General features: G+C 39.1%; 1 protein-coding gene across 1 annotated transcript; it reads right to left on the bottom strand.

The window, feature by feature from the left end:
• Nucleotides 1-548: 548 nt before the first annotated feature.
• Nucleotides 549-23,063, bottom strand: urb1 (URB1 ribosome biogenesis homolog). Its single transcript, XM_085379377.1, has 39 exons — nt 22,825-23,063; nt 22,565-22,704; nt 22,325-22,476; nt 22,106-22,235; nt 21,916-22,012; nt 21,758-21,843; nt 21,563-21,688; nt 21,318-21,448; nt 21,041-21,236; nt 20,821-20,958; nt 20,554-20,727; nt 20,348-20,474; nt 20,115-20,237; nt 19,905-20,017; nt 19,704-19,823; nt 19,221-19,337; nt 18,957-19,095; nt 18,710-18,868; nt 17,926-18,125; nt 17,621-17,839; nt 17,360-17,545; nt 16,421-17,261; nt 16,127-16,331; nt 15,851-16,037; nt 15,719-15,777; nt 15,449-15,633; nt 15,255-15,365; nt 15,109-15,172; nt 14,855-15,023; nt 13,732-13,834; nt 13,481-13,641; nt 13,277-13,388; nt 12,964-13,070; nt 12,588-12,731; nt 4,957-5,066; nt 4,619-4,825; nt 4,216-4,457; nt 3,083-3,652; nt 549-1,353 (listed from the first exon to the last, which is right to left on the bottom strand). The coding sequence occupies exons 1-39, from the start codon at nt 22,949-22,951 to the stop codon at nt 1,172-1,174; spliced, it is 6,759 nt and encodes a 2,252-aa protein (XP_085235503.1). The 5' UTR covers nt 22,952-23,063; the 3' UTR covers nt 549-1,171.
• Between the last annotated feature and the right edge of the window lie 1,541 nt (nt 23,064-24,604).

Below are 24,604 nucleotides of genomic sequence, written 5' to 3'. Positions count from 1 at the left end.
TCAAACTCTAAAAATACTTTACTGTGTTAATGACAAGATGTCAAATACCACAGGCTGAAAGGCAGCCCCAAACCATGACAGAGCCTCCACTTAAAAAAAAAAAAAGGCTATAGACACCCACTGTTGTACCTCCTCCATACATTTCCACAATGGTTTGAATGAAAAATTTTACATTTGGATTTATCACACCATAAGACCCTTTGCCACCGATTTTCAGGAGTTCTTGTGTAACTTGTCACACCTCAGCCTTTTCACTTCATTTTCCTTCCTTAAGAATGGCTTCTTGCCAGCAACCCTTCCACTGAGACTATTTTTAAAGGTCTTGGTGAGCAGTAGATGAACAAAACTGAAGGTTTAAATGCATCTCACAGGTCCTGCGTCACGTCATTTGTTGTTTTTTTCCCCCCGTTTTGCATGAACATGATTAAAAATTACTAGATTTCTGATTCCTTGCAAGCAAAATATGAAGACGTGTAGGGGTGGCCCAAGACTTTGGGACAGTACTCTACATAAAAATATGAACAAAAATCTTAGATGTCTTATTTTGATACATATGTCCTTAGTTTTATACTAAAGGAAACAATGTCAAGAATTCCACCTGCAAACAAAGCATAGCTTAACATAAGTTATGCTTCCATCCACATGCTCTTCCTTCTTTGTGACTTCCCAATATAAGGACAATTAATACGCACAAAACCAGAAGTACCAATTATTTTTAAAGATACAATTTAAAATTAGTCTTTTGTCAAGTTGTTTGTTATGTTTAGACAACACTAGTTTATCATTAAGTGAATTTTCTTTATACTTGAATGATTCATAGGTCAGAATTAGGTGGCTTAACAAAAGATATTCCTATAAAAATATCAGGTACAAGGACTGGACTGAAAATGAATAATAAAGCAGCAAATTTCAAAATAAAAAACGGTGATTGAAGACACACACACACACACACACACACTTGCAGGCACACTTGAGGTTAATGAGTTTAAAATAACGTTCAAATTGACAACAGATTTGTAAATCAACATTTTATGACAAGACGGTTTTACAAAAGTTTACAAAATATTTTAAGTCTATTTACAGGAAATAAATGCAGCTGAACAGAAGTATGTGACGTCTCATTTGGTCTATTTTAAAGAACACATTAAGTGTTCACATATAATTTATATATTCAACTCTTCATGGTGATGATGTCATTACAGATGGCTCTTATGTCTACTTTCTTTTGGGATGATTTCACTTTCTTGCACTTGGCTCCGGTCACCAAACTGACATGAGACAGGAAGAGATCAGCCGATGTGGCTCCACTCCACACCTCATGGATGTACAGTGACAGCAGAGACAACCCTGCTTCTGGAAACAAGAAAACAAGACATCAAACTCATTTACAAAACAACCTATTAAAACTTATTGTCACTTTGGGACTTTAAAGATACTGAAAAAGAAAATGTAAACATGTATTTACTATTTTCTTCTATATTTAAATGTATATTTTTACGTACGATGGATTCTACATCACGATTAAAATATGTTTGACAATATATATTATTACTGTAGGCTTTCTTTTTTTAGTTCATGCTTTGACAAATGTGGCAAATACAGAGTATCTAATCAATGTAGAGAATATACAGTTGAATTCATAACTTCATTTTGTTAAAAAACACCAAATATAGAATATTCAACCATTTCTTAGACCACCTGTCAAAAAAAAGAAAAGAATATTTAAGAAATCTCTAAAACGTGTTTAAAACTAAATATTATGCCATTTATTAGGCAAAATCCTTTGATCCTAACAGGAGTTGTCATTCTTGCTGGCATTGCAATCTCTTTTGTTACTAAATTAATAGTTTCCAGCTGTTCTCTTTGTTTGTGCAAACTATCTCTGAAGGATTCAAGTCTGGACTTTGACATGATCAGACCATCAGTCTGAATTCCTTTTTCTTAGTCAAATAGTTTCTGCACAGCTTTCAAGTATGCTTGGGGTCATTGTCCTGTTGGTATATGAGCCAAACAGTTTCTGTGCAAGAGTTTAAACTTAGATTCGTCTCTCCAAAGTACCTCTTTCCAGTTATCTACAGTCTACCATCTGTGTTCTTTGGCAAATCCGAGATGTTTCTGGATGTTTACAGGCCCCAATAATGTCTTTATACCAGCAGCTACTCTTCCTTTTAAGTCTTCTTTATTCAGTTGTCTGAATAAATTGTGGAGGTAATTGTGGAGACCTTCTCAGACTGATCTAGAAGCATTTATCTCTACTTGAAGATCAACACTGGTTTCCTTCTGTCTCTAGTACTTAAAATCTTAAGTTGATTCACATCCACTTCTGTAAGTTTTCATTTTCTGCTTCATTTTCTTCCTCTGGGCCTTTTCGTGAATACCAGTTCAGCAGTTGACTTCAGGGCATGCTCGACCTCACTGTGACAATAATTTCTGTATTTCCCTGTTTGTCTCAAAGACCATGCAGCACCACGAAGTGCAAACTTTTTCCTTTTCCTTTTCAGCGAGTTCTCAACATTTCACCGTTTTGAGCATGAGTGAGGAATTTCAAACATTTTTATTCCCACATTTGAGCTTCTCTGAGGAGTCAGAAATTAATCATTTAACCAGTAAAACTATTTTTTCTCTTCTGGAATGCAAGTAAGCAACTCTAATTTATCATCTTAATAAAAATATAAAAATGTGCTTTACTATTGTTCCTTCCCTTTTATAAACCAGTAATTTTGAAAAGCCATGGCTAATAACAATAATTGTATTTAAGTCCTAAAAATATCATTTCAGTTAAAGATATTTTGCATACTGGCAGATTAAAAATGACAAAATAAACGATTCTGGTAATTACCAAAAGTGTAAAAGCAGTATGCTTTTGCCAGGGCTTCCATCTTTTGTAAGTAATTATGTTTGTTAATGTAACTTTCCTGCAGCAGCAGCAGCAGCATTGTGACATCTAGGGACCGGGACAATAATCTCAATTTTAAATCCTTTCATACTATATATGTTAACACTACATCCCACTTGTTTAACTGAGATAACTCATCAGTTACAATTTCAGAATGAGGGCTTGGAAAAAGTAGCAGGCTCTTACCAAGTCTAGTCTGATCATGTGTGGCCTCTGGGATGCAAGCAGAGACAACTGCCTGATGCAGCTCTGGAAGGTTGCCTTGGATCTCTAGCAAGGAGATCATAATCTTGGTGAAAAGCTGTAAGGTTTCTGCTCTTGCTGAAATGCTGGAGTGACAGTGAGCTTCAAAGGCCTGATGGTAGAGCCGAAGGAGGTCCGCTTTCAAGCCAAGATCAAGCAGTACAACATCCACAATTTTTGTGTGTTTGATCACAGCCTTTTCAAGCCAGAGCAAGAATTCTTTTGCCCTGTTTTCATCATACGCGTCCTCCACCAAGCACCTCAGGGACCACTTTGTAACCAGGTGCGCAGTAATCCTGGCCAGCCAGCTGGGATCCAGCTTGTCTGTTGGCAGAGCTGGCTGGGGTTCACAGAGTTGGAAAGCAGGCTCCCAGTGAACAAAGATATTGGTGAGGTAAAGTTTACACTCTGTCAGAAGACTCTTATCTTCATTTTCGGTCTCTGTGTCTTCTGCCAACTTTTCTTTTCGCACATAAAGGGAGCTCTTAACTCGGGCCTTATCCTTTCTCATCCCTAAAGAGGAATATGGACAAAACGATATACAATGTGACAATGCAAAATAACAAAACTCTAAATTTTCCACTTCTTTATAAACATGACACTTGTTAAGCCTGATTTTTATTGCTGTTCTTTCGTCAGCCGTTCCTTTGCATTTACTTTTAACTCTAAGGCCAAGTTTCTGAGTTTGGCTGCAAATCAGGCACATTCATAAAACCATATAAATATCAAATATGAAGTATCTACTATTTAGAGATAGCAAGTAGTTATCAAAGCTACACAAAGTAAAGATATTACAAAGTATCTTAATCACAACTGCAAACATGGGTACAAAGTGGGTCATACCACATTTTTATACCAGTTAGTTTCATTCAAACACCTCATATATGTTTATCATGTTCATGCTGTTAAGTTTCAACTGGTAGTTTTTTTAATTAGCTGTTTAAATAAGGCTTGTTTAGGGTTGAAAAATGATCAGTATCTCCTTTTCCATTATGGGCTTGGAGGGTGTCCATCAAAGACTACCGTGGCAACTGTACAAGATTCTCTGTATGTTAGAATTTGTTAAAAGCACTCACCCATCACCTCCTTCACTTTGTGCTTTTCTGACAAGGCTTGTATTTGGGTAAGAAGTTCTGTATTGTGGGACGAGGAGGCCCAGCAGTGAAGCAGAGCGAGGGCTTCGGTGCAGGACAGAGGCTGTGGCTGGAGCGTGAGCCGGTCTGCCTGTTTGCTTACATGGAGAGCAGTCGCACGATGCTTCAGCACAGAGCAAAGAGTCTGTAGAAACAAGCTGAGCTGAGCAGCCTTCAAACCCAACCTGTCAGAAGGAGATGAAACAATGACATCTTTCATCAAAAGACAGTTAACATTTACTGGACATCTTAGGTTTCATCACTGCACGTGTGAATAAAAGTTTTGGGTAAAGTGCCCGAGGTGTGGACTTTCTAACAGCCCTGAATGATGGATGAGACACGTTACCCGAGATGTCTCGTGATAGTTGACGCCACACATAAGAATTCACTGATGAGTGGCGGAGGAAGACATTTCACAAAGCTCTGAGGTTTCTCCTCAGCAGATAAGGAGGTCTTTGCTTCATCCACCTGCTTCTCCTTCTGCCCGAGGGCCGTAAACCACAGCACATGAAACAGATCGATGATGGCGCACAGCAGCTGCCAATCCAGATTCCTGTCAATTAAAAACAGACATATGTAACAAATATGTAACTGATGAAAATCATCATTAAAATATCAAAATAAAAATTTAAATATCAAAATAAAGAACCAAAATTTAACAGCAAACCTTAATTTAAGGCTCACCTTTTTTCAACTATTTGCATTATCCAGGTTAGGAGCCCAGAGGTCTTGGTGAGGTTATGCGCCGCTTTGGTCACACGAGCAGCCTGACACAACACCCTGATGATCTGTGCCTAAAAAGTGAGAAATACATGTACGTGATATTCTTATTTTTCCTGTTTGTGTACATTTCAGAGAATCACGCACCTTATCCTCAAAAATGTGTTCGTTTTCAGAACTTTACGGTGGTACTTTCTGATCTCTTTCTTCATTATGTGAAGGATTTGGCTCTATAACCTACTAGTGTAATGAATAACTATCTTATTATTGGTGTTTTTCATTATACGCAGTAATAGCTGAGTAATGTGTAGTCCATTCTGCACAGAGTTGTTATAGTTTTTCTATTTTCTAGTGAGTTTTTATCTTGTTTTAAATTTTTTTTAAATTCATTTTAGCTTCAATAGGTTTCCAGAGTGGGTTTGCTTGTTTCAGGTTAGTTTTCAGTCCTCAGACGTCAAATGCTGATGGGGTATTGTCGTCACCTCACCCGGGACGAATAAGTGTGAATGCGATAACTTGAGAATGAGGTGAAGTATGAGTTCAAATCTCAGTGACCTCGACCTCAAATTCAGAGGTCAAGTTTTCTAAAAATTCTGTGAATGCGTTAACTCAAGAAGAAAGTCACCTAGGATTTTCATATTCATACAATAGGTGCATCTACTAGGAGGCTGAGGGGCAGCACTGGTAACCGCTAGTATTTTTATTATTTGAAAATGTTTAGTTTTACTTTAATTTTTATCAATTGTATCAGTTTCAGCGTTAGTTTAAGTCCTTTTCTTTATTAATATCACAGCAGTTATATGCTAACGGTAGCATTTAGTATGGCTATTACAATAAAAACAACTTTTTCACATCCATAGTCACAAAAATTGATCGAGGGCTCATGAGACAACTTAATTATATTAAGTAAATAACAAATTGTGCCAAACTAACATTAATACTAAAACTAAGGATATTTCTTCTATATTTTTATTTTAGTTTCAAACATTTCAAGTTCAAAAAGATTATTTCAGTAGTTTTTGTTTTTTAAATAATCTGGTTTTTATTTTTACTTTAGTAAACTATAATTGTGTGGATGCCTTAATAGGCATCCACACTATTGAGTTCCTGTTTCTCTTTATTCTTTATTATTCCGGGTGTTTCCGTACACTTTTCGCCGTGGATCTACTTCCACAATTTTTGTGCTATTTTCACCGTTCAAACTCTAAACTGTTCTGCTCTTTCTGCTAATGCCGGCTATGACTTTTGGTGTTTATTACTATTATACTTTTTAAAATATTACACTTTTTTCCTTTAATTTGTCCCATTGAAATGAATGGGAAACTTCCACAATTCTGCTAAAACTTTCTTGTCTTTGAAACTTAACTACTGCCTCATACTTTCACCTAGAAACTCCATTCAAACTTTAAAACGTTCTCAAATGATTGGGCTATTCCTGTGTGATTCAGCTTTTTCAGATCTTCTACCGTTTTCATCTTATCTCTCTTTAAGTCTTCAGTTGCAAAATTGTGATTTTTCAGAAAATACATGCGTTGCTATGGTTGCTATGCAATTAACTCAGAGGGGACAGTGAAACTGTTTGAATTTTCTCTTCATGTCCAAACAACTTCTTGCTACTCGCTCAATTTCCACTCAAGCCGCACAAATTATACATCAAAACGTAGGTATTTTTGCTGGCTTTCAGAAAATGTCACTATCATTGTTGTGGGACTCATAGATATTTTGCAAATCTCCTCAGAGTAACACAAAGTGTGAAAACTCTCCATATAAACTCAATGGAGAGTTTGTTCAAAATCACCGCTGGATTTCTGTAATGAGAGGCATTTTCAAATTGTCATATCTCCTTAACGAAGCAAAGTTAAGACATAAGGCTTGTCCCTGTATATCTTCAGACACTCCTGATGCTCACAATTCAAGAATTATTTTCTCACCTATTACCGTTCTGAGATGAGGTAGACTTGATTGAGGGGTGGAAATTTGTCCCTCTCTCAGATTTCATCAGATTTCAAATTCTGGAAATGAGGCACTTTTTTCTCTCATCATATCTTTTTAATGGATTTCCACAGAGCCCTGAAAATTTCCATGACTGTTCACCAAAGCCTGCTGTTTCTTACGGTGAAAGAATGATTTTGATGCTCCATATAGATTTAGAGTTACCAAAGGTTGTTTGAGAGCAAGTCAAGGCAGTTTTTGCTTCGCCTCTACTCAGTTACAGTGTATTACAAGTCATATATCTTTAACAATTTATATTTTATCTCTGAATTATGAAGACCTGAAGATTTCCCCATCTCTTCTGAATAAAACGATGCCTGAATGACCGTTCTAGCCTCTACGGTTAGGAAATTATGGCCATTTGTTCGAGGGGAATCCTGAATGTCAGAAATACACTGAAGAAAACTCACACCTCTCTCTGTGTCTGTGTGTGTAAGGGCTGACTACAGCAGGTGCAGCTAATTTAACTGACCTACATATACCAAGCCCAGACTCTCCACAGCTCCTGTTCCCTTTACTCTCTGTGTATGTGTGTCTGTGTATCAATATTTCTCCTATGTTTAAGTATTACTCCTCAATCATAGTATTTCTGCTAAAGCAAAGTACTTCTGCTACATCTTAGTACTTCTGCTAATTCATAGTATTTCTGCTAATTCATAGTATTTTTGCAAAATCATGGTATTTGTGCAAAATCATTGTTTTGAGGCCAAATCATAATTTTTCTGTTATTTTATAATATATGTGCTGAATATATTATATGTGCCAAATCATAGTATTTATCCCAAATTATAGTATTTATGCCAAATTACAGTATTTCTGCTAAAAAGCAGAAATAGTCCTTTTTAGCAGGAATTTCTGCCAAAGTGTTTATGTTAAAACATAGTCCATCCATCCATCCATTCGCTTCCGCTTATCCTTTTCAGGGTCGCGGGGGGCGCTGGAGCCTATCCCAGCTGTCATAGGGCGAGAGGCGGGGTACACCCTGGACAGGTCGCCAGTCTGTCGCAGGGCCAACACAGAGGGACAGACAACCATTCGTGCTCACATTCACTCACACATTCACACCTAGTGGCAATTTGGATTTTCCAATTAACCTATCCCCTCAAGCTGCATGTCTTTGGACGGTGGGAGGAAGCCGGAGTACCCGGAGAGAACCCACGCAAACACGGGGAGAACATGCAAACTCCACACCGATGTTGGAATTGAACTCAGGACCTTCTTGCTGTGCGGCAACAGTGATAACCACTGTGCCACCGTGCTGGTATTTCTGCTAAATCACAGTATTCCTGCCAAATCATAGTATTTGTACTGAAACATAGTACTTCTGCCCAATCATAGTATTTGTACTAAATTATAGTATTTATGCCAAATTACAGTATTTCTGCTAAAAAGCAGAAATAGTCCTTTTTAGCAGGAATTTCTGCCAAAGTATTTATGTTAAAACATAGTATTTCTGCTAAATCAGAGTATTCCTGCCAAATCATAGTATTTGTACTGAAACATAGTACTTCTGCCCAATCATAGTATTTCTACTAAATGATAGTACTTGTGCCAAATCATAGTATTTGTGCCAAAGCATCGTATTTGTATGGAGTCATAGTATTTCTTCTAAATCATAGTATTTCAATCAAATCTCAGTAGTTGTTGTTAAAACGCAGTATTATTGCCAAATCATAGTATTTGTACCCAATCATAGTATTTCTGCTAAATCATAGCATTTGTGCCAAATCATGGTATTTGTGCAAAAACATAGTATATCTCTTATGTTATAGTATTACTACTAAGGCATAGTATTTCTGCCAAATCATAGTATTTGTACTAAATCGTAGTACTTGTGCCAAATCATAGTATTTGTTGCACATCATAGTATTGGAACCAAAACATAGTATTTGTCCCAAAGCATCGTATTTGTATGGAGTAATAGTATTTCTTCTAAATCATAGTATTTCAATCAAATCTCAGTAGTTGTGTTAAAATGCAGTATTATTGCCAAATCATAGTATTTGTACCCAATCATAGTATTTTTGCCAAATCGTGGTATTTGTGCCCAATTAATAATTCTGTTATGTTATAGTATTACTACTAAGTCGTAGAATATCTGTTATGTTATAGTGTATCTGTGGAATATAGTATGTGTGCCAAATCGTAGTATTTATACCAAATCACAGTATTTGTGCTAAAACATAGTATTTCTGCCATATTGTGGTATTTGTGCAAGAACATTGAACTGTTATGTTATAGTATTACTACTAAGTCATAGTATTTCTGCGTTATTATAGTATTTGTGCTAAAACGTAGTATCTCTGCCAAGTCATAGAATTACTGCAATTTCATAGTTTTTTTAGGAAATCTGTTATGTTATAGTATTACTACTCAGTCATAGTATTTCTGCCAAATCATAGTATTTGTGTGAATTTGTATACTGTAATATCACTGTATTATGTAGTGGCTAAGTAGGGGCTGTTTACAGTGTAAATAGGTCATCTCTTGCTTTGGAGTGCCCTCTTGTGGCACCTTTTGGGTAGTGCCTTAGTAAACGTGAACCCTGTAAGAAGTGGTTTCAGACTGATTTGTAGTGGAGGAATTTGTTGCCAGTTTTCTTAATCTTTAATCTGTATGCATGTTGTAATGCATACCCTGTTCTTAATCATAGAAACCACACCATATCACCTCTCCACATCCTCCTACTGTATGCCATACCTCCCTGTACCATCCGTCTGACCGCCAATAAACTCCACCTGTGGTAATCTAATCCCTGGATGTCAGCCTCTCCTTCTGACCGAGGATAGTTACTATTGCAGCACCACCCAGCATTAAACTGACGTACACCATTCTGTACAATAGTATTTGTGCTAAAAAGTAGTATTTCTGCCAAATCATAGTATTACTGCTATTTCATACTATTTAAGCGAAATTACAGTGTTTCTGCAAAAACACTGCATTTCTGCTAAATCATAGTATTTCTGTAAACTTATAGTACTTGTACTCAATTATAGTATTTGTGACAAAGTGTAGTATTTGTACCAAAACATAGTATTACTGGTAAATCATAGTATTGAGCCAAATCATAGTATTTGTGCTAAAACATAGTATTTCTTCCAAATCATAGTATTTGTGCCAAAGCATAGTATTTCTTCCAAATCATAGTATAACTGCACAATAAAGGTTCTTGAGCCACATCAGTGTTTGTGCCAAATCTTAGTATTTCTTCTAAATCCTAGTAATTCTGCTCAATGATAGAATTTCTGCTATGCTGTAGTAATTTTTTCCTAGATTGTAGTACTTCTGCTAAGTCAAAGTATTTCATGTAAATCATAGTATTTCTACCAAGTCCCAGTGTTTCTGCTAAATCATAAATAATGTTTTAGCACAAATTGTAGGATTTGGCAGAATATTCTGTGTTCCAGCACAAATGCTATGATTTGGCAGGAAAAAAATATTATTTAGTATAAATACTAAGTTTTAGCAGAAATACTATGTTTAAACTTTAAAATATTCTGCTATTTCTGCTGATGTTTGTTATGACTTTTGACCATTGAAATGAATGGAACACATTATCAATGGCCTCACTGATTTTGCATGCTGGAATGAGCTGTGTTTTAGCTCAGTGAGATAAGCGTCCGTTCTCAGACTGGGAGACCTGGGTTCAAATCCCGCTTATGGCAACACTTCTTTCAGTCAACAGTTAAACTTTGTTAACTCTTTTCAACACAAATGTAAGCTTTTTCACCCCTTTTCAACACAATTTTCGTTTTTTTCACCACTTTTCAGCTCAAATACCAGCTTTTTCAGCTGTTTTCAGCAAAAACCTCTTTTCAGCAGAATTCTGCTCATTGAACTCTTTTCAGCACAAATTCTGCTCATTCAACTCTTTTCAGCAACATTTTCAGTTTTTTCTGCTGTTTTCAGAAAAAAACTCTTTTCAGCAAAATTCTTCTGATTGAACTCTTTTCAGAAGAAATTCTGCTGATTGAACTCTTTTCAGCAAAATTTTCAGAGTTTTCACCTCTTTTCTGCCCAAATTCTGCTTATTCACCTCTTCTGAAACATTTTCAGCCTTTCCACCTCTTATCAGCACAATTCTCAGCAGCTTCTGCTCATTTCAGCACAATTGTCAATCTCTCCACCTCTTTGTGAGTAGGACTTTGGCTCAGTGAGCTAAATAGCTGCCCTTAGACCAGGAGGGCCAGGTTCGAATCCTGCTCAGGGCACTGTTTTTTGCTTTTTCAGCTTTTTTAAGCCGACGTCTTCAACGTTAAGGCATCCACACAGCATTTTCGCAGGAAATGCAAATTTTTTCTAGTTTGTTTTCATTTCCAGTTTTACATTTTATGTTTAGCTGTAGTTAACTATAATAACTTTTGTTCTGCATGCAAACTAATTTTCTAATCTTTTCGAGCCCCAAAAACAACAGTTTCCTGAATCCACCGGGTACAGCATGATGTTTTCTTTCCTTCTCATCACACAAAATAAGTTCCTGGGTGTGCAGAGAGGCAAAAGCAACTGCATTAAGTTGGCCCCAGAGATCCACCTGAATAGTGAACTCCCCCAAAGCTGGCAGCAAAGGGGTCAGATTTTAAGTTTGCTAGAAATGACTGAAATCACAGCAGCTCATTTGCCCCCGATCTCACCATATTCTTAGCATCCTCCTCTATCACACCAACCCTGTACATGTCCTACTTTAGTACATCCATAAACCTTCTATTACAGAAGTAACTATGAAATAGATTCAAGGAGAAAGCACATGTCCTAAAGACACAGGATGTTTGACATCTAGAACATAGTGGGCAAACAGATGGATAAATTACTGTTTGAACGACGTGGTAATGTGGAAACATTTGAGTGTACCATGAGTCGTCTGAAATGGTTTTCAACCAAGAACCAATTAACCAGCAAATCCTAATCTTATTCTACGTAGAATCATATTATACACGTGTGAAACTGGTTGCTGTAGGGGTTGAATTTAAGAACACAGACATCAAGTCTTGCTTAGAAAGAAATTGATAGCATGGTAAATATTTTGACACAAATCTAAGCCCTTGGAGGAAACTATATCAGTGAGAGCATATTCACATAAATCAGCAAGAAAGACAAGCTCGCTGTCATGCCAAACCTTGAACAGTCACATATACAAAAATGCTGTCAGGAGAGAGATTAGTGAGACAAAACAAACCATAAAGGCCCTGGTTGGTCTGAAAATGTCAATATATCACCCAATAGTAATACAAAAGTTTGAAAGGCTCAATCTTCCTTTAGATTTAACTTTTTTAGGACATATTGTCTTGATCTAAAATGAACCTGCTTGCTGCTACTACTGCACATTCACCCAGTGTATATACTATATGTCTGTGTATATATATATATATATATATATATATATATATATATATATATATATATATATATATATATAATGTTCTTCCTCTACACCCCCCCCCCCAATTTTTGCACATGTCGAGGAGCGTGTCAGGCTACATTTCACTGTGTGTTATACTTGTATAACTATGCATGTGACAAATAAAGAACCTTGAACTTGAACTTGAAGGTTTCTTCAAAACTCAACTAGAAAAAATGGTGACAACTACAGACAGACAAGCGTGTACCTGGAAGTGTTCATCACACAGAGGGCTGCTGCTGAAGCCTAAAAGGATCTGAAAGATGCCTTGCTGGTTGCACAGGTCATAGCAGTGTCCATCTTTCATCCCTTGCTCCAGCACGCTTAGAATCCACTCACGTTCCACCTTGTGCTGCAGAAAGAAAGAAAACACAAACAGTCACGACTCCCACGTCTTTCAACCCTTCACAAAAACGGATAACAGTCTAAAAAAAGGCCTGAGCTAAGCAAACAAACCGATAAAGGTTGCTCATCCAAGAGGAGTTTATTTGGATAGTCATTTAAGTTCAAGGAAGCGTCACCAATCATGTTTAACACCAGACGGCACCAGAATACAAAAACAGTGTTTTCACCAGTTTCTTTACCTCCAAGTCAAAACTGTAGAAAAGCTTAAAAAACTCAGGGACTCTTCTGAAGTCCAAACTCTGGTGGGATAGCAGAAATCTGTTCAGCACCACGTACATGTGGTCCTCTGGGAAAAGCGAACAAACATGTGAAGGTCAAGGATTCTTTTGTTATTACAGGAAACGGTAGATAGAAAAACAAGTGCAAACCATGACTGTGATTCTTATTCAGGATAGATTAGCCTAAAACCTACTTTCAACCTAAAAAGCATCTCTTAGTAAATAATAAGAGTTATGTCAGCAGAAAGATATTCAAGTTTTCAGGGTTACACACCAGGTTTGAGCATCTGCTGAGCCACTTTGGTGATGTAAGTGGTCATGACAAATGGGAGTCTTTGATTCTGTTGCTGAATTCCATTTTTTACCATGTCCATCAAGTAGAGCAGCTGTGAGACAAAAACAAGCCCGTCAGTGTTTCCAAACACACAACATTTACACACACACACACACACACACATAAGATGTCTCTAATATTTACCTGTCTCTTTTCTCTGAACTGAGCACCCTCCAGATGTTGGTAGAAGCAGCTAAGCACGTGGTACGCTGCCGCCCTCACCTTTGGATCATAGCTACTCAGAGCCATTACAGTTACTCCAAGAGCGTGGCTGGATACAAACTTCAGGCAGTCAATAACACATTCTGTCAAAGAGGAGGAAATACGCAACAGATATAAGAAGTGATAATTAAAACTAATTATACTGAGTGACGACAACCAGTGAAATATGATACCTGGCCGCAATATGGCGCTGAACAGAGGCAACAGAAAACACGGATCATACAAATTCCCAAGGTCTTTCACTTTATTATTATTGTAGAGTGGCTCCGTGCTTTCCTGAGAGAGGGTAAGAACATGTACATTACACAAACATATAATGCAGTGTGTCATTTACCACTAATTGACGCTGATCAGGCATAACCTTATCTTTTGCTGCCAGCGCAGCCCTGACCCGTCTGGGCATGGACTCCACCAGACCCCTGAAGAATCTGGTGGAGTCCATGTTAGCAACAGATCATTTAAGCCCTGTAAGTTGCAAGGCGGGGCCCCATGAATCAGACTAGTTTGCCCAGCACATCTTACAGATGCTTGACTGGATTGAGATCTGGAGAATTCAGAGGACAAGTCAAGTTTCAATCTTGTTGTTGTGCTCCTCAAACTACTCCTGAACCAAAGCATTTGTGGTGCATTATCTTGCTGAAAGAGGCCTTTTTCCATGAAAAACTGTACATGGTCTGGAACAATACTTAGGTAGGTGCTACGTGCCAAAATAACATCTAAATGGATGGCAGGACCCAGGGTTTCCCAGCTACAGATTTCCCAAAGCATCAGGCTGCCTCCGGTGGCTTGCTTTTTTCCCCATAAGGCATCCTGGTGCTAGGTGTTCCCCAGGTAAGTGATGCAGCTAGCCATCCGAGGTCCAGTTGTGATGCTCATGTGCCCATTGTTGGTGCCCCCGACAGCATGCAGGGTCAACGTGGGCACTTTGACTGGTCTGCAGCTGTGCAGCCCAATACACACCAATCTATGATAAACTGGGCATTCTGATACCTTTCTATCAGAACCAGCATGAACTTTTTCAGGAGTTTGACCTATAGACGTTTATCTGCTGGAACGGAGAACAGGGACCAGGGATCAGAATTTGGCCCTTGCTAAAATCCTCAACTGCCAATTTTTCCTCTTTCCACCAAATCAACTCTAAGGACAAAATGTTCACTTATTCCCTCATTGATCCCACCCACTAACATACGGCATGATAAAAACATAATAAGTTTTATTCACTTCATCAGTCAGTGGTCATAATATTATGCCTGATCGGTGTAAATCTGAAAAGTAAATATGATGTTAAACATTAACCTGCGGGATGATTTTGCGCTGCTGTGGAAAGTGTGCAATAGTTTGCAACATCTTGTCAGGTTTGAGGAGAGCCAACAGGTCATCTGAGCTGGTCTGCTTCCACAGAGAAGCTCCCAGGCTTTTACTGGTCTTGTGGTGCTCCACTGCTGTTGGGCCCCACAACAATGACCTGCAGTTGAAAACTCACACTGAGTTTTTGTATTAAACAAGCACACTTCTAGCATTTAGAACATAAAAAGATGAATTCAACCTACTGGAACTTCAGCAGGCTGACTTGGTTTCTTTCATATTCCTGAAGAAGCAGCAACAATTTTTGATCTGCAAAACAGAAGAAGATATAAGAGGATAAGACAATAAAAACGCAAAAAAAGAAAAAAGAAAACAGGTTTTCTTGTTTTACCTGAAGTACTCAGCGTAGCTCCGTATGCTCCCAAAAGTACAACAAAATGATTGATGTTGCAGACACTCGGGCTTTTCTTCACCAGACAGAGTAGGAGGAATACCAACTCTTCTAAATTGACAACAAATGTGTGTTTTTGTGATTAAATTGTGATTTGGAATCTTTAAAAAAAAAAAATCTTTATTGCATTGTACCTTTAATCTGGCAGCTGATAGCCTCTTCAGAGTCCAGCATGGTGGGCAGGAACAGAGAATGGCTGGAGATCATTGTGTAAAGAGTGGGTAAAGGTATCAGGTCCTTTTGAACCTCAGTGCCACAATACATCACTTCCAACAGGCTGCTCAGAGTGTTCAGGAAGTGGTGATCTCTGTAGCGATATCTGAAAGATTTAAGAATATTTTACAGTCACTCAGCAAAAGTTATGAAACATTAAATAGCAAAATGGATTTAAATAGATAACCTACTTTAGTCCATTTTTGACAAAATTGTTCCACTCAGATGCAGTGATGTCTTCTTTGGATATCTGTATAAAGAAAGTAAGTTAGGAAATGCAAAAAGTTTAAAACTTACAAAATGTATGCGTGAAGTAAACCCACTAGCACTCGCTGTAGTCTTTTTAAGATGCTGTGCTCCTGCTCTAATGGGGAAGTAGCCTGATCTTTCGAGTGACTGTAAGAGGCAATGAGACACTTGATAGCTGCAGTGGCGACAGACTTCCTCCATTTTTCCTGTTCTTCTGGGCAATCAGCCAGCTTGTCACTGATAACATCTACTAGTTGCCATCTGAAAGAGCAAAGAATATTCATCAAGTAAGTTTTGACAGGATCATTTATTTATTTTTTGTAGTTTTGTAGTGCGACTATAAATTTCACCTTTCAAAACTGTCCACATTTTGAAGAGCACTGGGAAGACTGTTGATCAAATCCCCGATGTCCTTGCTGTTTGCAGAGAGCTTTATCAAACTGCCTAGAGTTTCCGTAAGCTGGGCTCCGGACTCTTCTGTCAGGTTTCCCAGAACACACTGGGAGAACTTGGCGAGTAACCCTTGCTTCAAGGCTTTCAAAATGTCTTTTTGCACTATGAAACAGCAGCAACCAAGCATACCTCAATTAGTATATATAGCAATACGAGATAAAAGAGTAACAATTATTTGTTTCAGTACGTACCATCTTTGGGTCTGGCTGGGTCCTCTCTGCTTGCCACACGTAAGTACATATTAATCAGTGGAAGGAAGGCTTCCGATTGGTCAGAAAGCTTCTCCATGTTTTCAGGTTCAAGACACCACATCTCAAACCGGAGCCGGTGAGTGGAGCAGTTCTGCAGCAGGAGAGAGCTGATAGCCAGAGAGTCTGAGAGTGGTCTTTGGAGACAGTGCAACAGCACATCTGTGTGGAGGAGTTTTGCACTGCTTGGCTCACTGGATAGAAACTGGAGCAAGAATGCCTCCAGTGCAGGCTTGGAACAGGACAGCAGCAGGGTGCCCAGACCAAAGAGGTGTGCCTGTGTCAGAAATGTGCCATGGTCCTGGGAGGCCGTATATTTACACTCTGTGAGGATCTGTAGAGCTGCCTGACCGTAAATGCTGAGCTCAAAATTTGCCCCCTTACTGCTACTGGGGGAGATGAGGCTGTTGTGTGGGAGGAGAAGCAACTTGGAGACAACTTCCCTCAAATTACCGGAATCCATGTAGTTGTGCAGAGACAGGAGGCCCTGGAAAGTTCTGGAGTGTTTCTTTGCCGGTTTAGAGCCCTTCTCCACCAATTCCTGAAGAGCAGCTCTTTCTAAAGCTCCCATGTAGCTCCTCAGAAGCTCTAGATGATTTAGTTCTTGAAGAACAGGGGCACAGAGCTTCAGGAGGACCAGAATATTATCTGTCATCAGTGAACACAAGTGCTTAAGTCTGACAGGGTTTAGAGAGTGAGGAGGCATGGCAGATAGCTCCAGAGCCAGAAACCACTGCTCCAGATATGGATGCTTGAAGACGGAGCCAAGAGCTGAAAGAAGGATCTAAAGAGAGAGAGTTTCATTAAAAAAAATCCTTCCCTCCAAAAAAGGAGAATATTGCAAAGTCTGAAAAAACACAGTAAACGCATTATTTTTCTAACCTGCTGAATATTAACTTCAACCGTGGAGGACTGGTTAAGTTCCAGAAAGAGGTCTGGTCCTTCTTGGCATTTCTCTACAGCTAGTTCAGAGTTTTTTGCCTCCTGAAAGCCTTGGAGCTTGATCACCATCTTTTCGAGTATTTCCATGAAGGTCCTCAACACGGAAGCTCCTACGTCTTTAGAGAACTGTGAAGAGGGAAATGATGCACTGTTTGCATATTCAACAATGTGAGGAGGACGGGGCTTGTTTTGCGCACCTACCAGTCCAAAGTTTTCCACAGTTGATCTGATGTAGAGTAATATCTGCTTGATTGCAACTGGAAACTCTGCCAGAGAAAGGGAAGCTAAAGCTTCTTCTGCACTTTTCCTAAAGGTATCCTTAAGCAAAGTGTCTGGACCTTGGATGTAGGCAGCTTTCATCAGTGCAGTGTATGATGTTTGATCTGATAATCCTTTTGCATGGCATTCAGAAGACCGGAACTAACAAAATAAACAAGAGTATTAGTCCAAGTACTATGTCTAACCATGTCTGATTAGGCAATCTCGTTGTATCACTAAAAACCCACCAATTCTTCACGGCACTGCTGTGGTAGCCACTTGGAGTAATACTGATGAAAACATACAATGGCTGAATGAGGAGAGGTAAAGCATTCAGAGGAGACAAACTCTTTATCATACTGCAGCAGAGCCAGACAGAGAGGGAGCGGCTCTCTCTGACAGTGCAGCACATCTGAGAGCACTGCAGCCAAGTATTCATATACCATCCCTAAGAGACACAAAGACAGATGGTTACAAACATCATAGATCACAGTACATTTACTTTTCAATCAAAGTGTCCATGAACAGAATGGGTAAATGTCTTTTTAAACATTAATTACAGGCTATGGGCCAGATTCACTAAACTGGGTTTTGGCATTAAAAACAACAACAACAAAAACCCACAATGTATTTACAAAGAGAGCGCAGTGATTGCCAATATTACTACAAGAGATGGGAACTCAGAGATTTTGTTGCAAATGTGTTTGTTGGAGATTCTTTCACAAAGTGCAAAATACAGGAATAGAATATTTAAATCAAGCAAATTAAGTTCCTAAAGTTTGCGACACACAGTTTAGTACTAATTACAGCGATATTTAATGCGGAGAAAACGTATTATTTTCCGAGCTTGATATTGAAATGAACTGACTGTGTCTGTGATTGCACTCACATGCAATTTTGTCCCGTTTAGTAAATCTGGCCCTATATTTAAAGTTGTACTTCTTATACTGCATAACAAATTTCATGCTTTAAAAGTTTTTTTGCAAATTTGTGATTTCACTCTTTGTCACAAGTGAGGCAGAAACCATTTACCACTATCTGCTGGCAGCTTGTTTCGGGCCTCCAGGGCAGCGGGTACCAGGGCACTGAAGGGGAAGGTTTGCATGATGAGATCTTCACTTACAGCTGGGCCGAACTCCTCCAACTCACCATCACTGGCCTCCATAATGATATCGAGCATGTCTATGACATCTGAGATGAAAAAGTAAAAAGCATAAACATTCACGGACATACTTGAGCCCTAAAGAATTCAGCGTTGATTCCACATTTAAATGCTGACCATCTATGTGAGAAACTGGGACACTGGCTGTGTCACCCTCCTGGCTACTCAGATTCGCTTGCAGATAACCTGCTTCCTGGACCAGGCTGGCCACTTTATCTGTGTATTCATAGGAGCTGCACACCAGTTTAACCAACACCTAGAGCAAGAGACAGATTTTAAGAGTTTATTATCAGGCATAAGGATTAAAACCTTTATTTTTTCCAACCTCCAATATGACGGTTATGTAGAAAAGTAGGAAGAAATAAAAACTGGAAGACTTACCCGCTCCAAGAACTGAATAACAGTTTCTTGCTGGTTTGGCTCTAGTCTGGCCAGCTGTTCAAGCCAGAGCTCAAGCTCAGTCCAGGTGTGCTCGAACACACCAGTGTCCTTTAGTACCTAAATACAACACAGGACACCAATTGCTTTAGCAGTGCTGCAGGAGGAAATTTGTCCACACGAATATAAACCTCTTAAAATAAAATCCTTAAAAGACTTTAGCTTAAGCTGCTCTGATTTCATTAACTTAAAAAAGTTCAATGGAGGATTGAACTGTACCCTACAAAAGATAAATATCTGCTAACATACATATAATCCCTCCAGGAATGATGCCCTCGTATATAAAAATATAACATGCTTACAGTTTGTTTGCCTAAGTGGACCAATCTTGAATAAATAAGCACTAATTCAAATATCTAAATATATACAGTATGTCTCATACAATGCAGACTGGAAGCACAGAGGAAAAGGCAAAATGCTCCTTACTTTTAGAACAAGCATCTGTGTGGAGGCTTTCAGGTGGCTGCTGCTGCTGCTCACAAACATCTTGAGAAGCAGGTAAAATACAGATTTCTCTCCAGATGATGAATCTTTATCTGCAGCACCCTGTAAACACAGAAAAACTATTTAGAATAGATGTGTTTTAAACCAAAAATAAAAATAAATCAGAGAATTTAACTTCCTTACCTGCATACGGAACCAGGAGAATTTGCTTGCGGGAAGATCCAAGGCCAACTGCAGTACGTGGTGCTGCAAAACTGGGGGGACTTCATCCTTTATTCCTTTCTCTGACACAATGCCTGGACAGATAAAAAAAACAGTGTCAAAAGCCATTTATTGGAAAAAATAAGCTTTAAAAAAGCAAAAGTTGGAGCTTAATAATGCCAAAAACATTACCCTTTAAAAGCTTGCTGAAGTCAAATTTGCACTGGCTAACCAGATGCGGCACCACTTTCTGGTAAAGGCATAGGACCTGAAGAATCAGAGCCTTCAGCAAAATGACCTCAGCTGTATCTTCAGCTGTTTCAAAATAAAGCACACAAGACAATCAACTCAGATCCTTTTGGGTTTTTAAAAAAAAATAGGATTACTTGGAATAAACAATAATCATGTACTGTGAATGCTACTACCAGGCACTTTGCATTTAGTCAGTTTAGCATCCCCTTCGCTTTTATCCTTTTTTTCTTCAGAGCCAGCTTTTTCCTTCTTGCTAAGTGACTGCCACTTTTCAATTATGCTTGTCATGTCAGGCAAAATCTGGAACAGAGCATGAACAATGATTCGAGCCTTTAAAGGTGGATCATTTGCTTTTATTAAGGCACTTTCCTGAACCTACCTTGCCGAGCATCTCCCTGTACTGCTGCACTAAATCCTCCATCATCTCAGCAGTGTATAGGTCTGAGCTGCACCACACAGACTTATCCAAAAGATACTCTATGTTCTTACTAGCTCTTTTCAAGATAAAATTGACCACCGACAGGGTTGTAAGGTGTGCTCCTGTATTGGCAAGCTGTCAAATCAGAGAAGACACATTTAAGTAAAAAAAAAAGTTTTCAGTCTTTACTGCAGTAATAAGTTTATTTTATGAGGCTCAGTCACTTACAATAAGGCCCTGTGTGAAGAAGCTCTTGTTGCAGACTGGAGGAAGAGATATCACCATCACCATGGAGAGCAAGCGAGGCAGAGGGATGACCTCCTGAGTTTGAAAGACTGTGGATATCTCTGGCTGGGCCTCGTAGATCTGATATAGAAATGTAAAGGTGACTATTACCATCTAAAAACTGATAAGATATTATTTTAACACTTTTACCACCAACAGTTACCTTTTTAAGAAGCTTCACATTGTCTTGCCAAGTAGTTTTGAGGCGCGGAGCATATGCATACTGAGTCTCCTTGAAGTATCTGGACAAAATATCGGGGGTAGCTTTCAGCACATTCACCACCAGATCTGCCACCAGTTCATCCTCAGTCGCCTGTTTCAGCCCCACCAAAAACTGGAGCAAAACAATGTTACCAGGCCTGCAAAGAAGTAAAATCCAGTGATCCACATGAGAAGTTCTCAGAAAAGGACAATGTGAAATTGGAATGTTAATGACTTACCTGCCAGCTGTGCCAAAGCTGACATCATGAAAGCTGATACCATGCTTACGGGAGCAACACAGATCAAGAAGGAAACTGTGAGCGAGTTCCCGGATGACTGTCATCCCAGAAAGCTCAGTGTTTTCCGACATCTTAAAAATATCATGTAATTAAATAAAAACGTTACTTGGACATGTTAAAGTAAACTGACCTGACACAATCTTTGTTTCTTTTGACACAAAACAGCAAAACAACAAGCGACCTACTCTGTCATCATCCACGGTTGCATCTGCAATCCCATTCCATTTATACAGCGACGCGATGCTGGCCAACACAGCAGGTGTGAAGAAACGTACTTTCTGTGTTTTACTGATGGCTTTGTTTAGAACAACCTACAGAAAGGAATACATCTTATTACTAAATCCATGATCTGATCTCAAATGTCCTGGACTAGTACTTACTTTAGTTTTCAATGTGGACAAAATCAGGTTGACTGTGGACATCCGGTCCTCCTTCAGACCTGTATTCAGGATCACTGGCAGGAGTTCTAACACACCAAATGAACATGTTACTCACAGACAGTCCACTGCATAAATTATAATTTATATCTAAATATTACCTTTGATTTCTAATATTTGTCCGACTGTTGCGTTATCACCAGACACCACGAAAGAGAGCACAAACTGGATAAAAGCCTGGTGGACATCAGGTCTACCCTGTAAAATTATAATATCCAGAAAAGATTTATCTACAGAATACGACTAATCTGATGCACATCATAAACCCTGTGGACAAATACTGCATCGCACCTGCTTATCCTTCATCTTTGCCAATCCAGACAGAAATTTGTTAATGTGAAGGTGACTTAAGACCTCTCTGGCAGCTTCTGGACCCTGGGTGACCAAGGCGCACAGAAGACCGAGACACTGGCGGATAAACCTGTGTTCAAAGGGAAACAACATTGGTTTTGAGGCCAGAATGGTTTTAAACTGAGTGTCATTGTGCTCTACTGAAATCCACAAATCAACCTGTGGTTTGCTGAACGGAAAGACCCCTGCAGGAGTTTCATGTAGCTGAAAACGGTCTTCTTCACAATGGCATTGCCAACCATGTTGAAATGGGAGAGGTCACTGGCTGTCCTTAGAAGGATCGCCTCCAGGCTCCCAAAAATCAGCATCATCTGTACAGAAACACGATCAGAGTTTAACTCAGAAACCTCAGAAAGAGTGAGCCGGGCCAGAGCCGTCCGCTGAGAAACTAAAGCTTACCTCACTCTCTACGTGTTTTTCTCCTTCGAGCAATTTGAAGATCTCTGCACACTCCATGGAGATTTTAATATAACCTTCAACCACATCGTACAGGTCGGACCGTGGCAACTTCTTAGCGGTCAATATAAACTTCTCCAGTCCTGCAGACGAAAAAAGGAGGGGGGCAAAGGCGGGATGCCGATAAAACAATGCATAGTTGACTGAATGCATAACACAATATTATTACTTCAAGCTGATGATTTGTACATACTATCACTCACCCTTCATGGCTGTGGTCGGGTCCTTCAGCATGGCTTTAAAAACTGTCCCATTGAACTCCGGAATCGTTTCTTTTTTCCGCGGAGTGTCTGACTCAGCAGACTCGTCGTTGCGCCGCTTTTTACCCATTTTGTTATATACAAACAACAATTACCACTGACGTGAGTTTTTTTATGCACTATCCTGCCATGTAAGTGTTGTCACCCACGTTGCTCTGTAAACAGAACGCGGTACAACGGAATTGTCATCCGACCAGAAACGTTCGCTATTGAAATTTAGTTCCGCATTATCATGTAAGTTAAATAAAATGTATTTTGTCTCCTCCGTCTTTTACATAAAGCACATGCACATTTCATAAAATTTGCGACATTTTACATCCCTTAAACATGTAAAAAAAACCAGTTAGCTTATTCTTTTATACTGTCTGCCTTTAGCTTGACGGCTAGGTGTGAAAACTCTCTTAGAAGTATTTTTTAATATTCAGGATTTTAATATTCAAGAAGAGGGCGCCGGTCTACAACACTTTTGATCCAAATCTTTCACTTTTGCCTTAAGTCTCTCTCTCTCTCTCTCTCTCTCTCTCTCTCTCTCACACACACACACACACACACACACACACACACACACACACACACACAGAGAGAGATGGGGGGGGGGGGGGGGTGCTTAAATATTAAAGAATTTAAGAAAGCTAGAAAACTCTTCATACCACCAGGCACCTATTTAATCATGTAATTCACATTTTCTTACAGGCTACAAGTTTTAATCCGATCTGCAGAATTTTGCTCAAGCTTGAATTATTGAATGTTACAATAATGAAGCCTGTCACCAATCAATGATTAATCCCTCCCCAGATGTCATCTTGCACTGGGATCACACCAGCAATAGTTCTTAGACTACATCCATTTTTCAGACTTGGTCAAAAAACCACCTTCCAGGATGGTTCTGACTACAGTGGGTGTATTCAGGATGAGATTTCGTCATTGCACGAGAAACACAAACTCAAGATAGGCAGAAAGATAGAAACCCCTTTTTTTCTGCTCCGTTTAGTGCTCGCACATTCCACCATCCACATGTGTTTGTGGTTGTCAACACATAGCATTGCTAGCATGCAAAATCCAGTCATGAAAGTGGGCCGGTTGAATTCAAATAGTTGAAATGAAAGATTTGTGTAGTCTGGACTACAAAGAAGAAGTAGAGAGACCTACGAGGGATTGGCCCTCATGCTGTGTATGAGTTTTACATCCTTTTCATTTATGCATGTTTGCAAATCCCCATGCAGACTAGCTCTACCTGCTGCTTAAACTTGTGGGGTCCAAGAACTCTCCGGCTTTGCAAATGCTGCAAATCCCATGCAAGATACACAGTTTCCAACAGCCTTTATTCTAGTTTTTTATATTTAACTAAAGCATAATAAGTTAGGGAAAACACACATTTTGCTGAGCCATGCAGACATAGTTGTGGCTTAGATTTGTATCCTATTTAAAGTGTATCTGGTTTTTAACCACAGTGGTGCCTTTTCTCAGTTATTCTCTCAGCAAACTTTTGCAGACGCTGCCTAAACAGATCTAAAAGCTGACTTTGATGTGATAAGTAACCAGTGCTATAGGTTAAAATGAGCTATGTGGTCTGAATATCCTATTTTGTCACATGGTGTTTGGTTTGCAGCCTTCCCCTCTTGTTCAGCGTCTATTCTTCTTGATTTGCAAAGAGAACATCCAGCAGTTCAACTGGTGGTTGAGCTCAATTCTTTCTCAGAATATCTGACATCCTCATAACACA

This window comes from Rhamphochromis longiceps, linkage group LG14, assembly GCF_057381845.1.
Source record: "Rhamphochromis longiceps isolate RC_006_pf linkage group LG14, R_longiceps_female_GT1.1, whole genome shotgun sequence".
Classification (NCBI taxonomy): Eukaryota; Metazoa; Chordata; class Actinopteri; order Cichliformes; family Cichlidae; genus Rhamphochromis; species Rhamphochromis longiceps.
Note: the sequence above shows the minus strand (reverse complement) of the source record. Positions and strands in the feature narration are given on the sequence as shown.

Excerpts from the sequence above, each read along its gene's own strand:
- urb1 (XM_085379377.1), bottom strand. The coding sequence starts at position 22,951 with ATGGGTAAAAAGCGGCGCAACGACGAGTCTGCTGAGTCAGACACTCCG. Across the intron at positions 19,824-19,904 it reads TCTCCTGGTTCCGTATGCAG|GGTGCTGCAGATAAAGATTC; the intron begins GTAAGGAAGTTA and ends CTGTGTTTACAG. Across the intron at positions 15,366-15,448 it reads TATCAGCTGCCAGATTAAAG|AAGAGTTGGTATTCCTCCTA; the intron begins GTACAATGCAAT and ends TTGTCAATTTAG.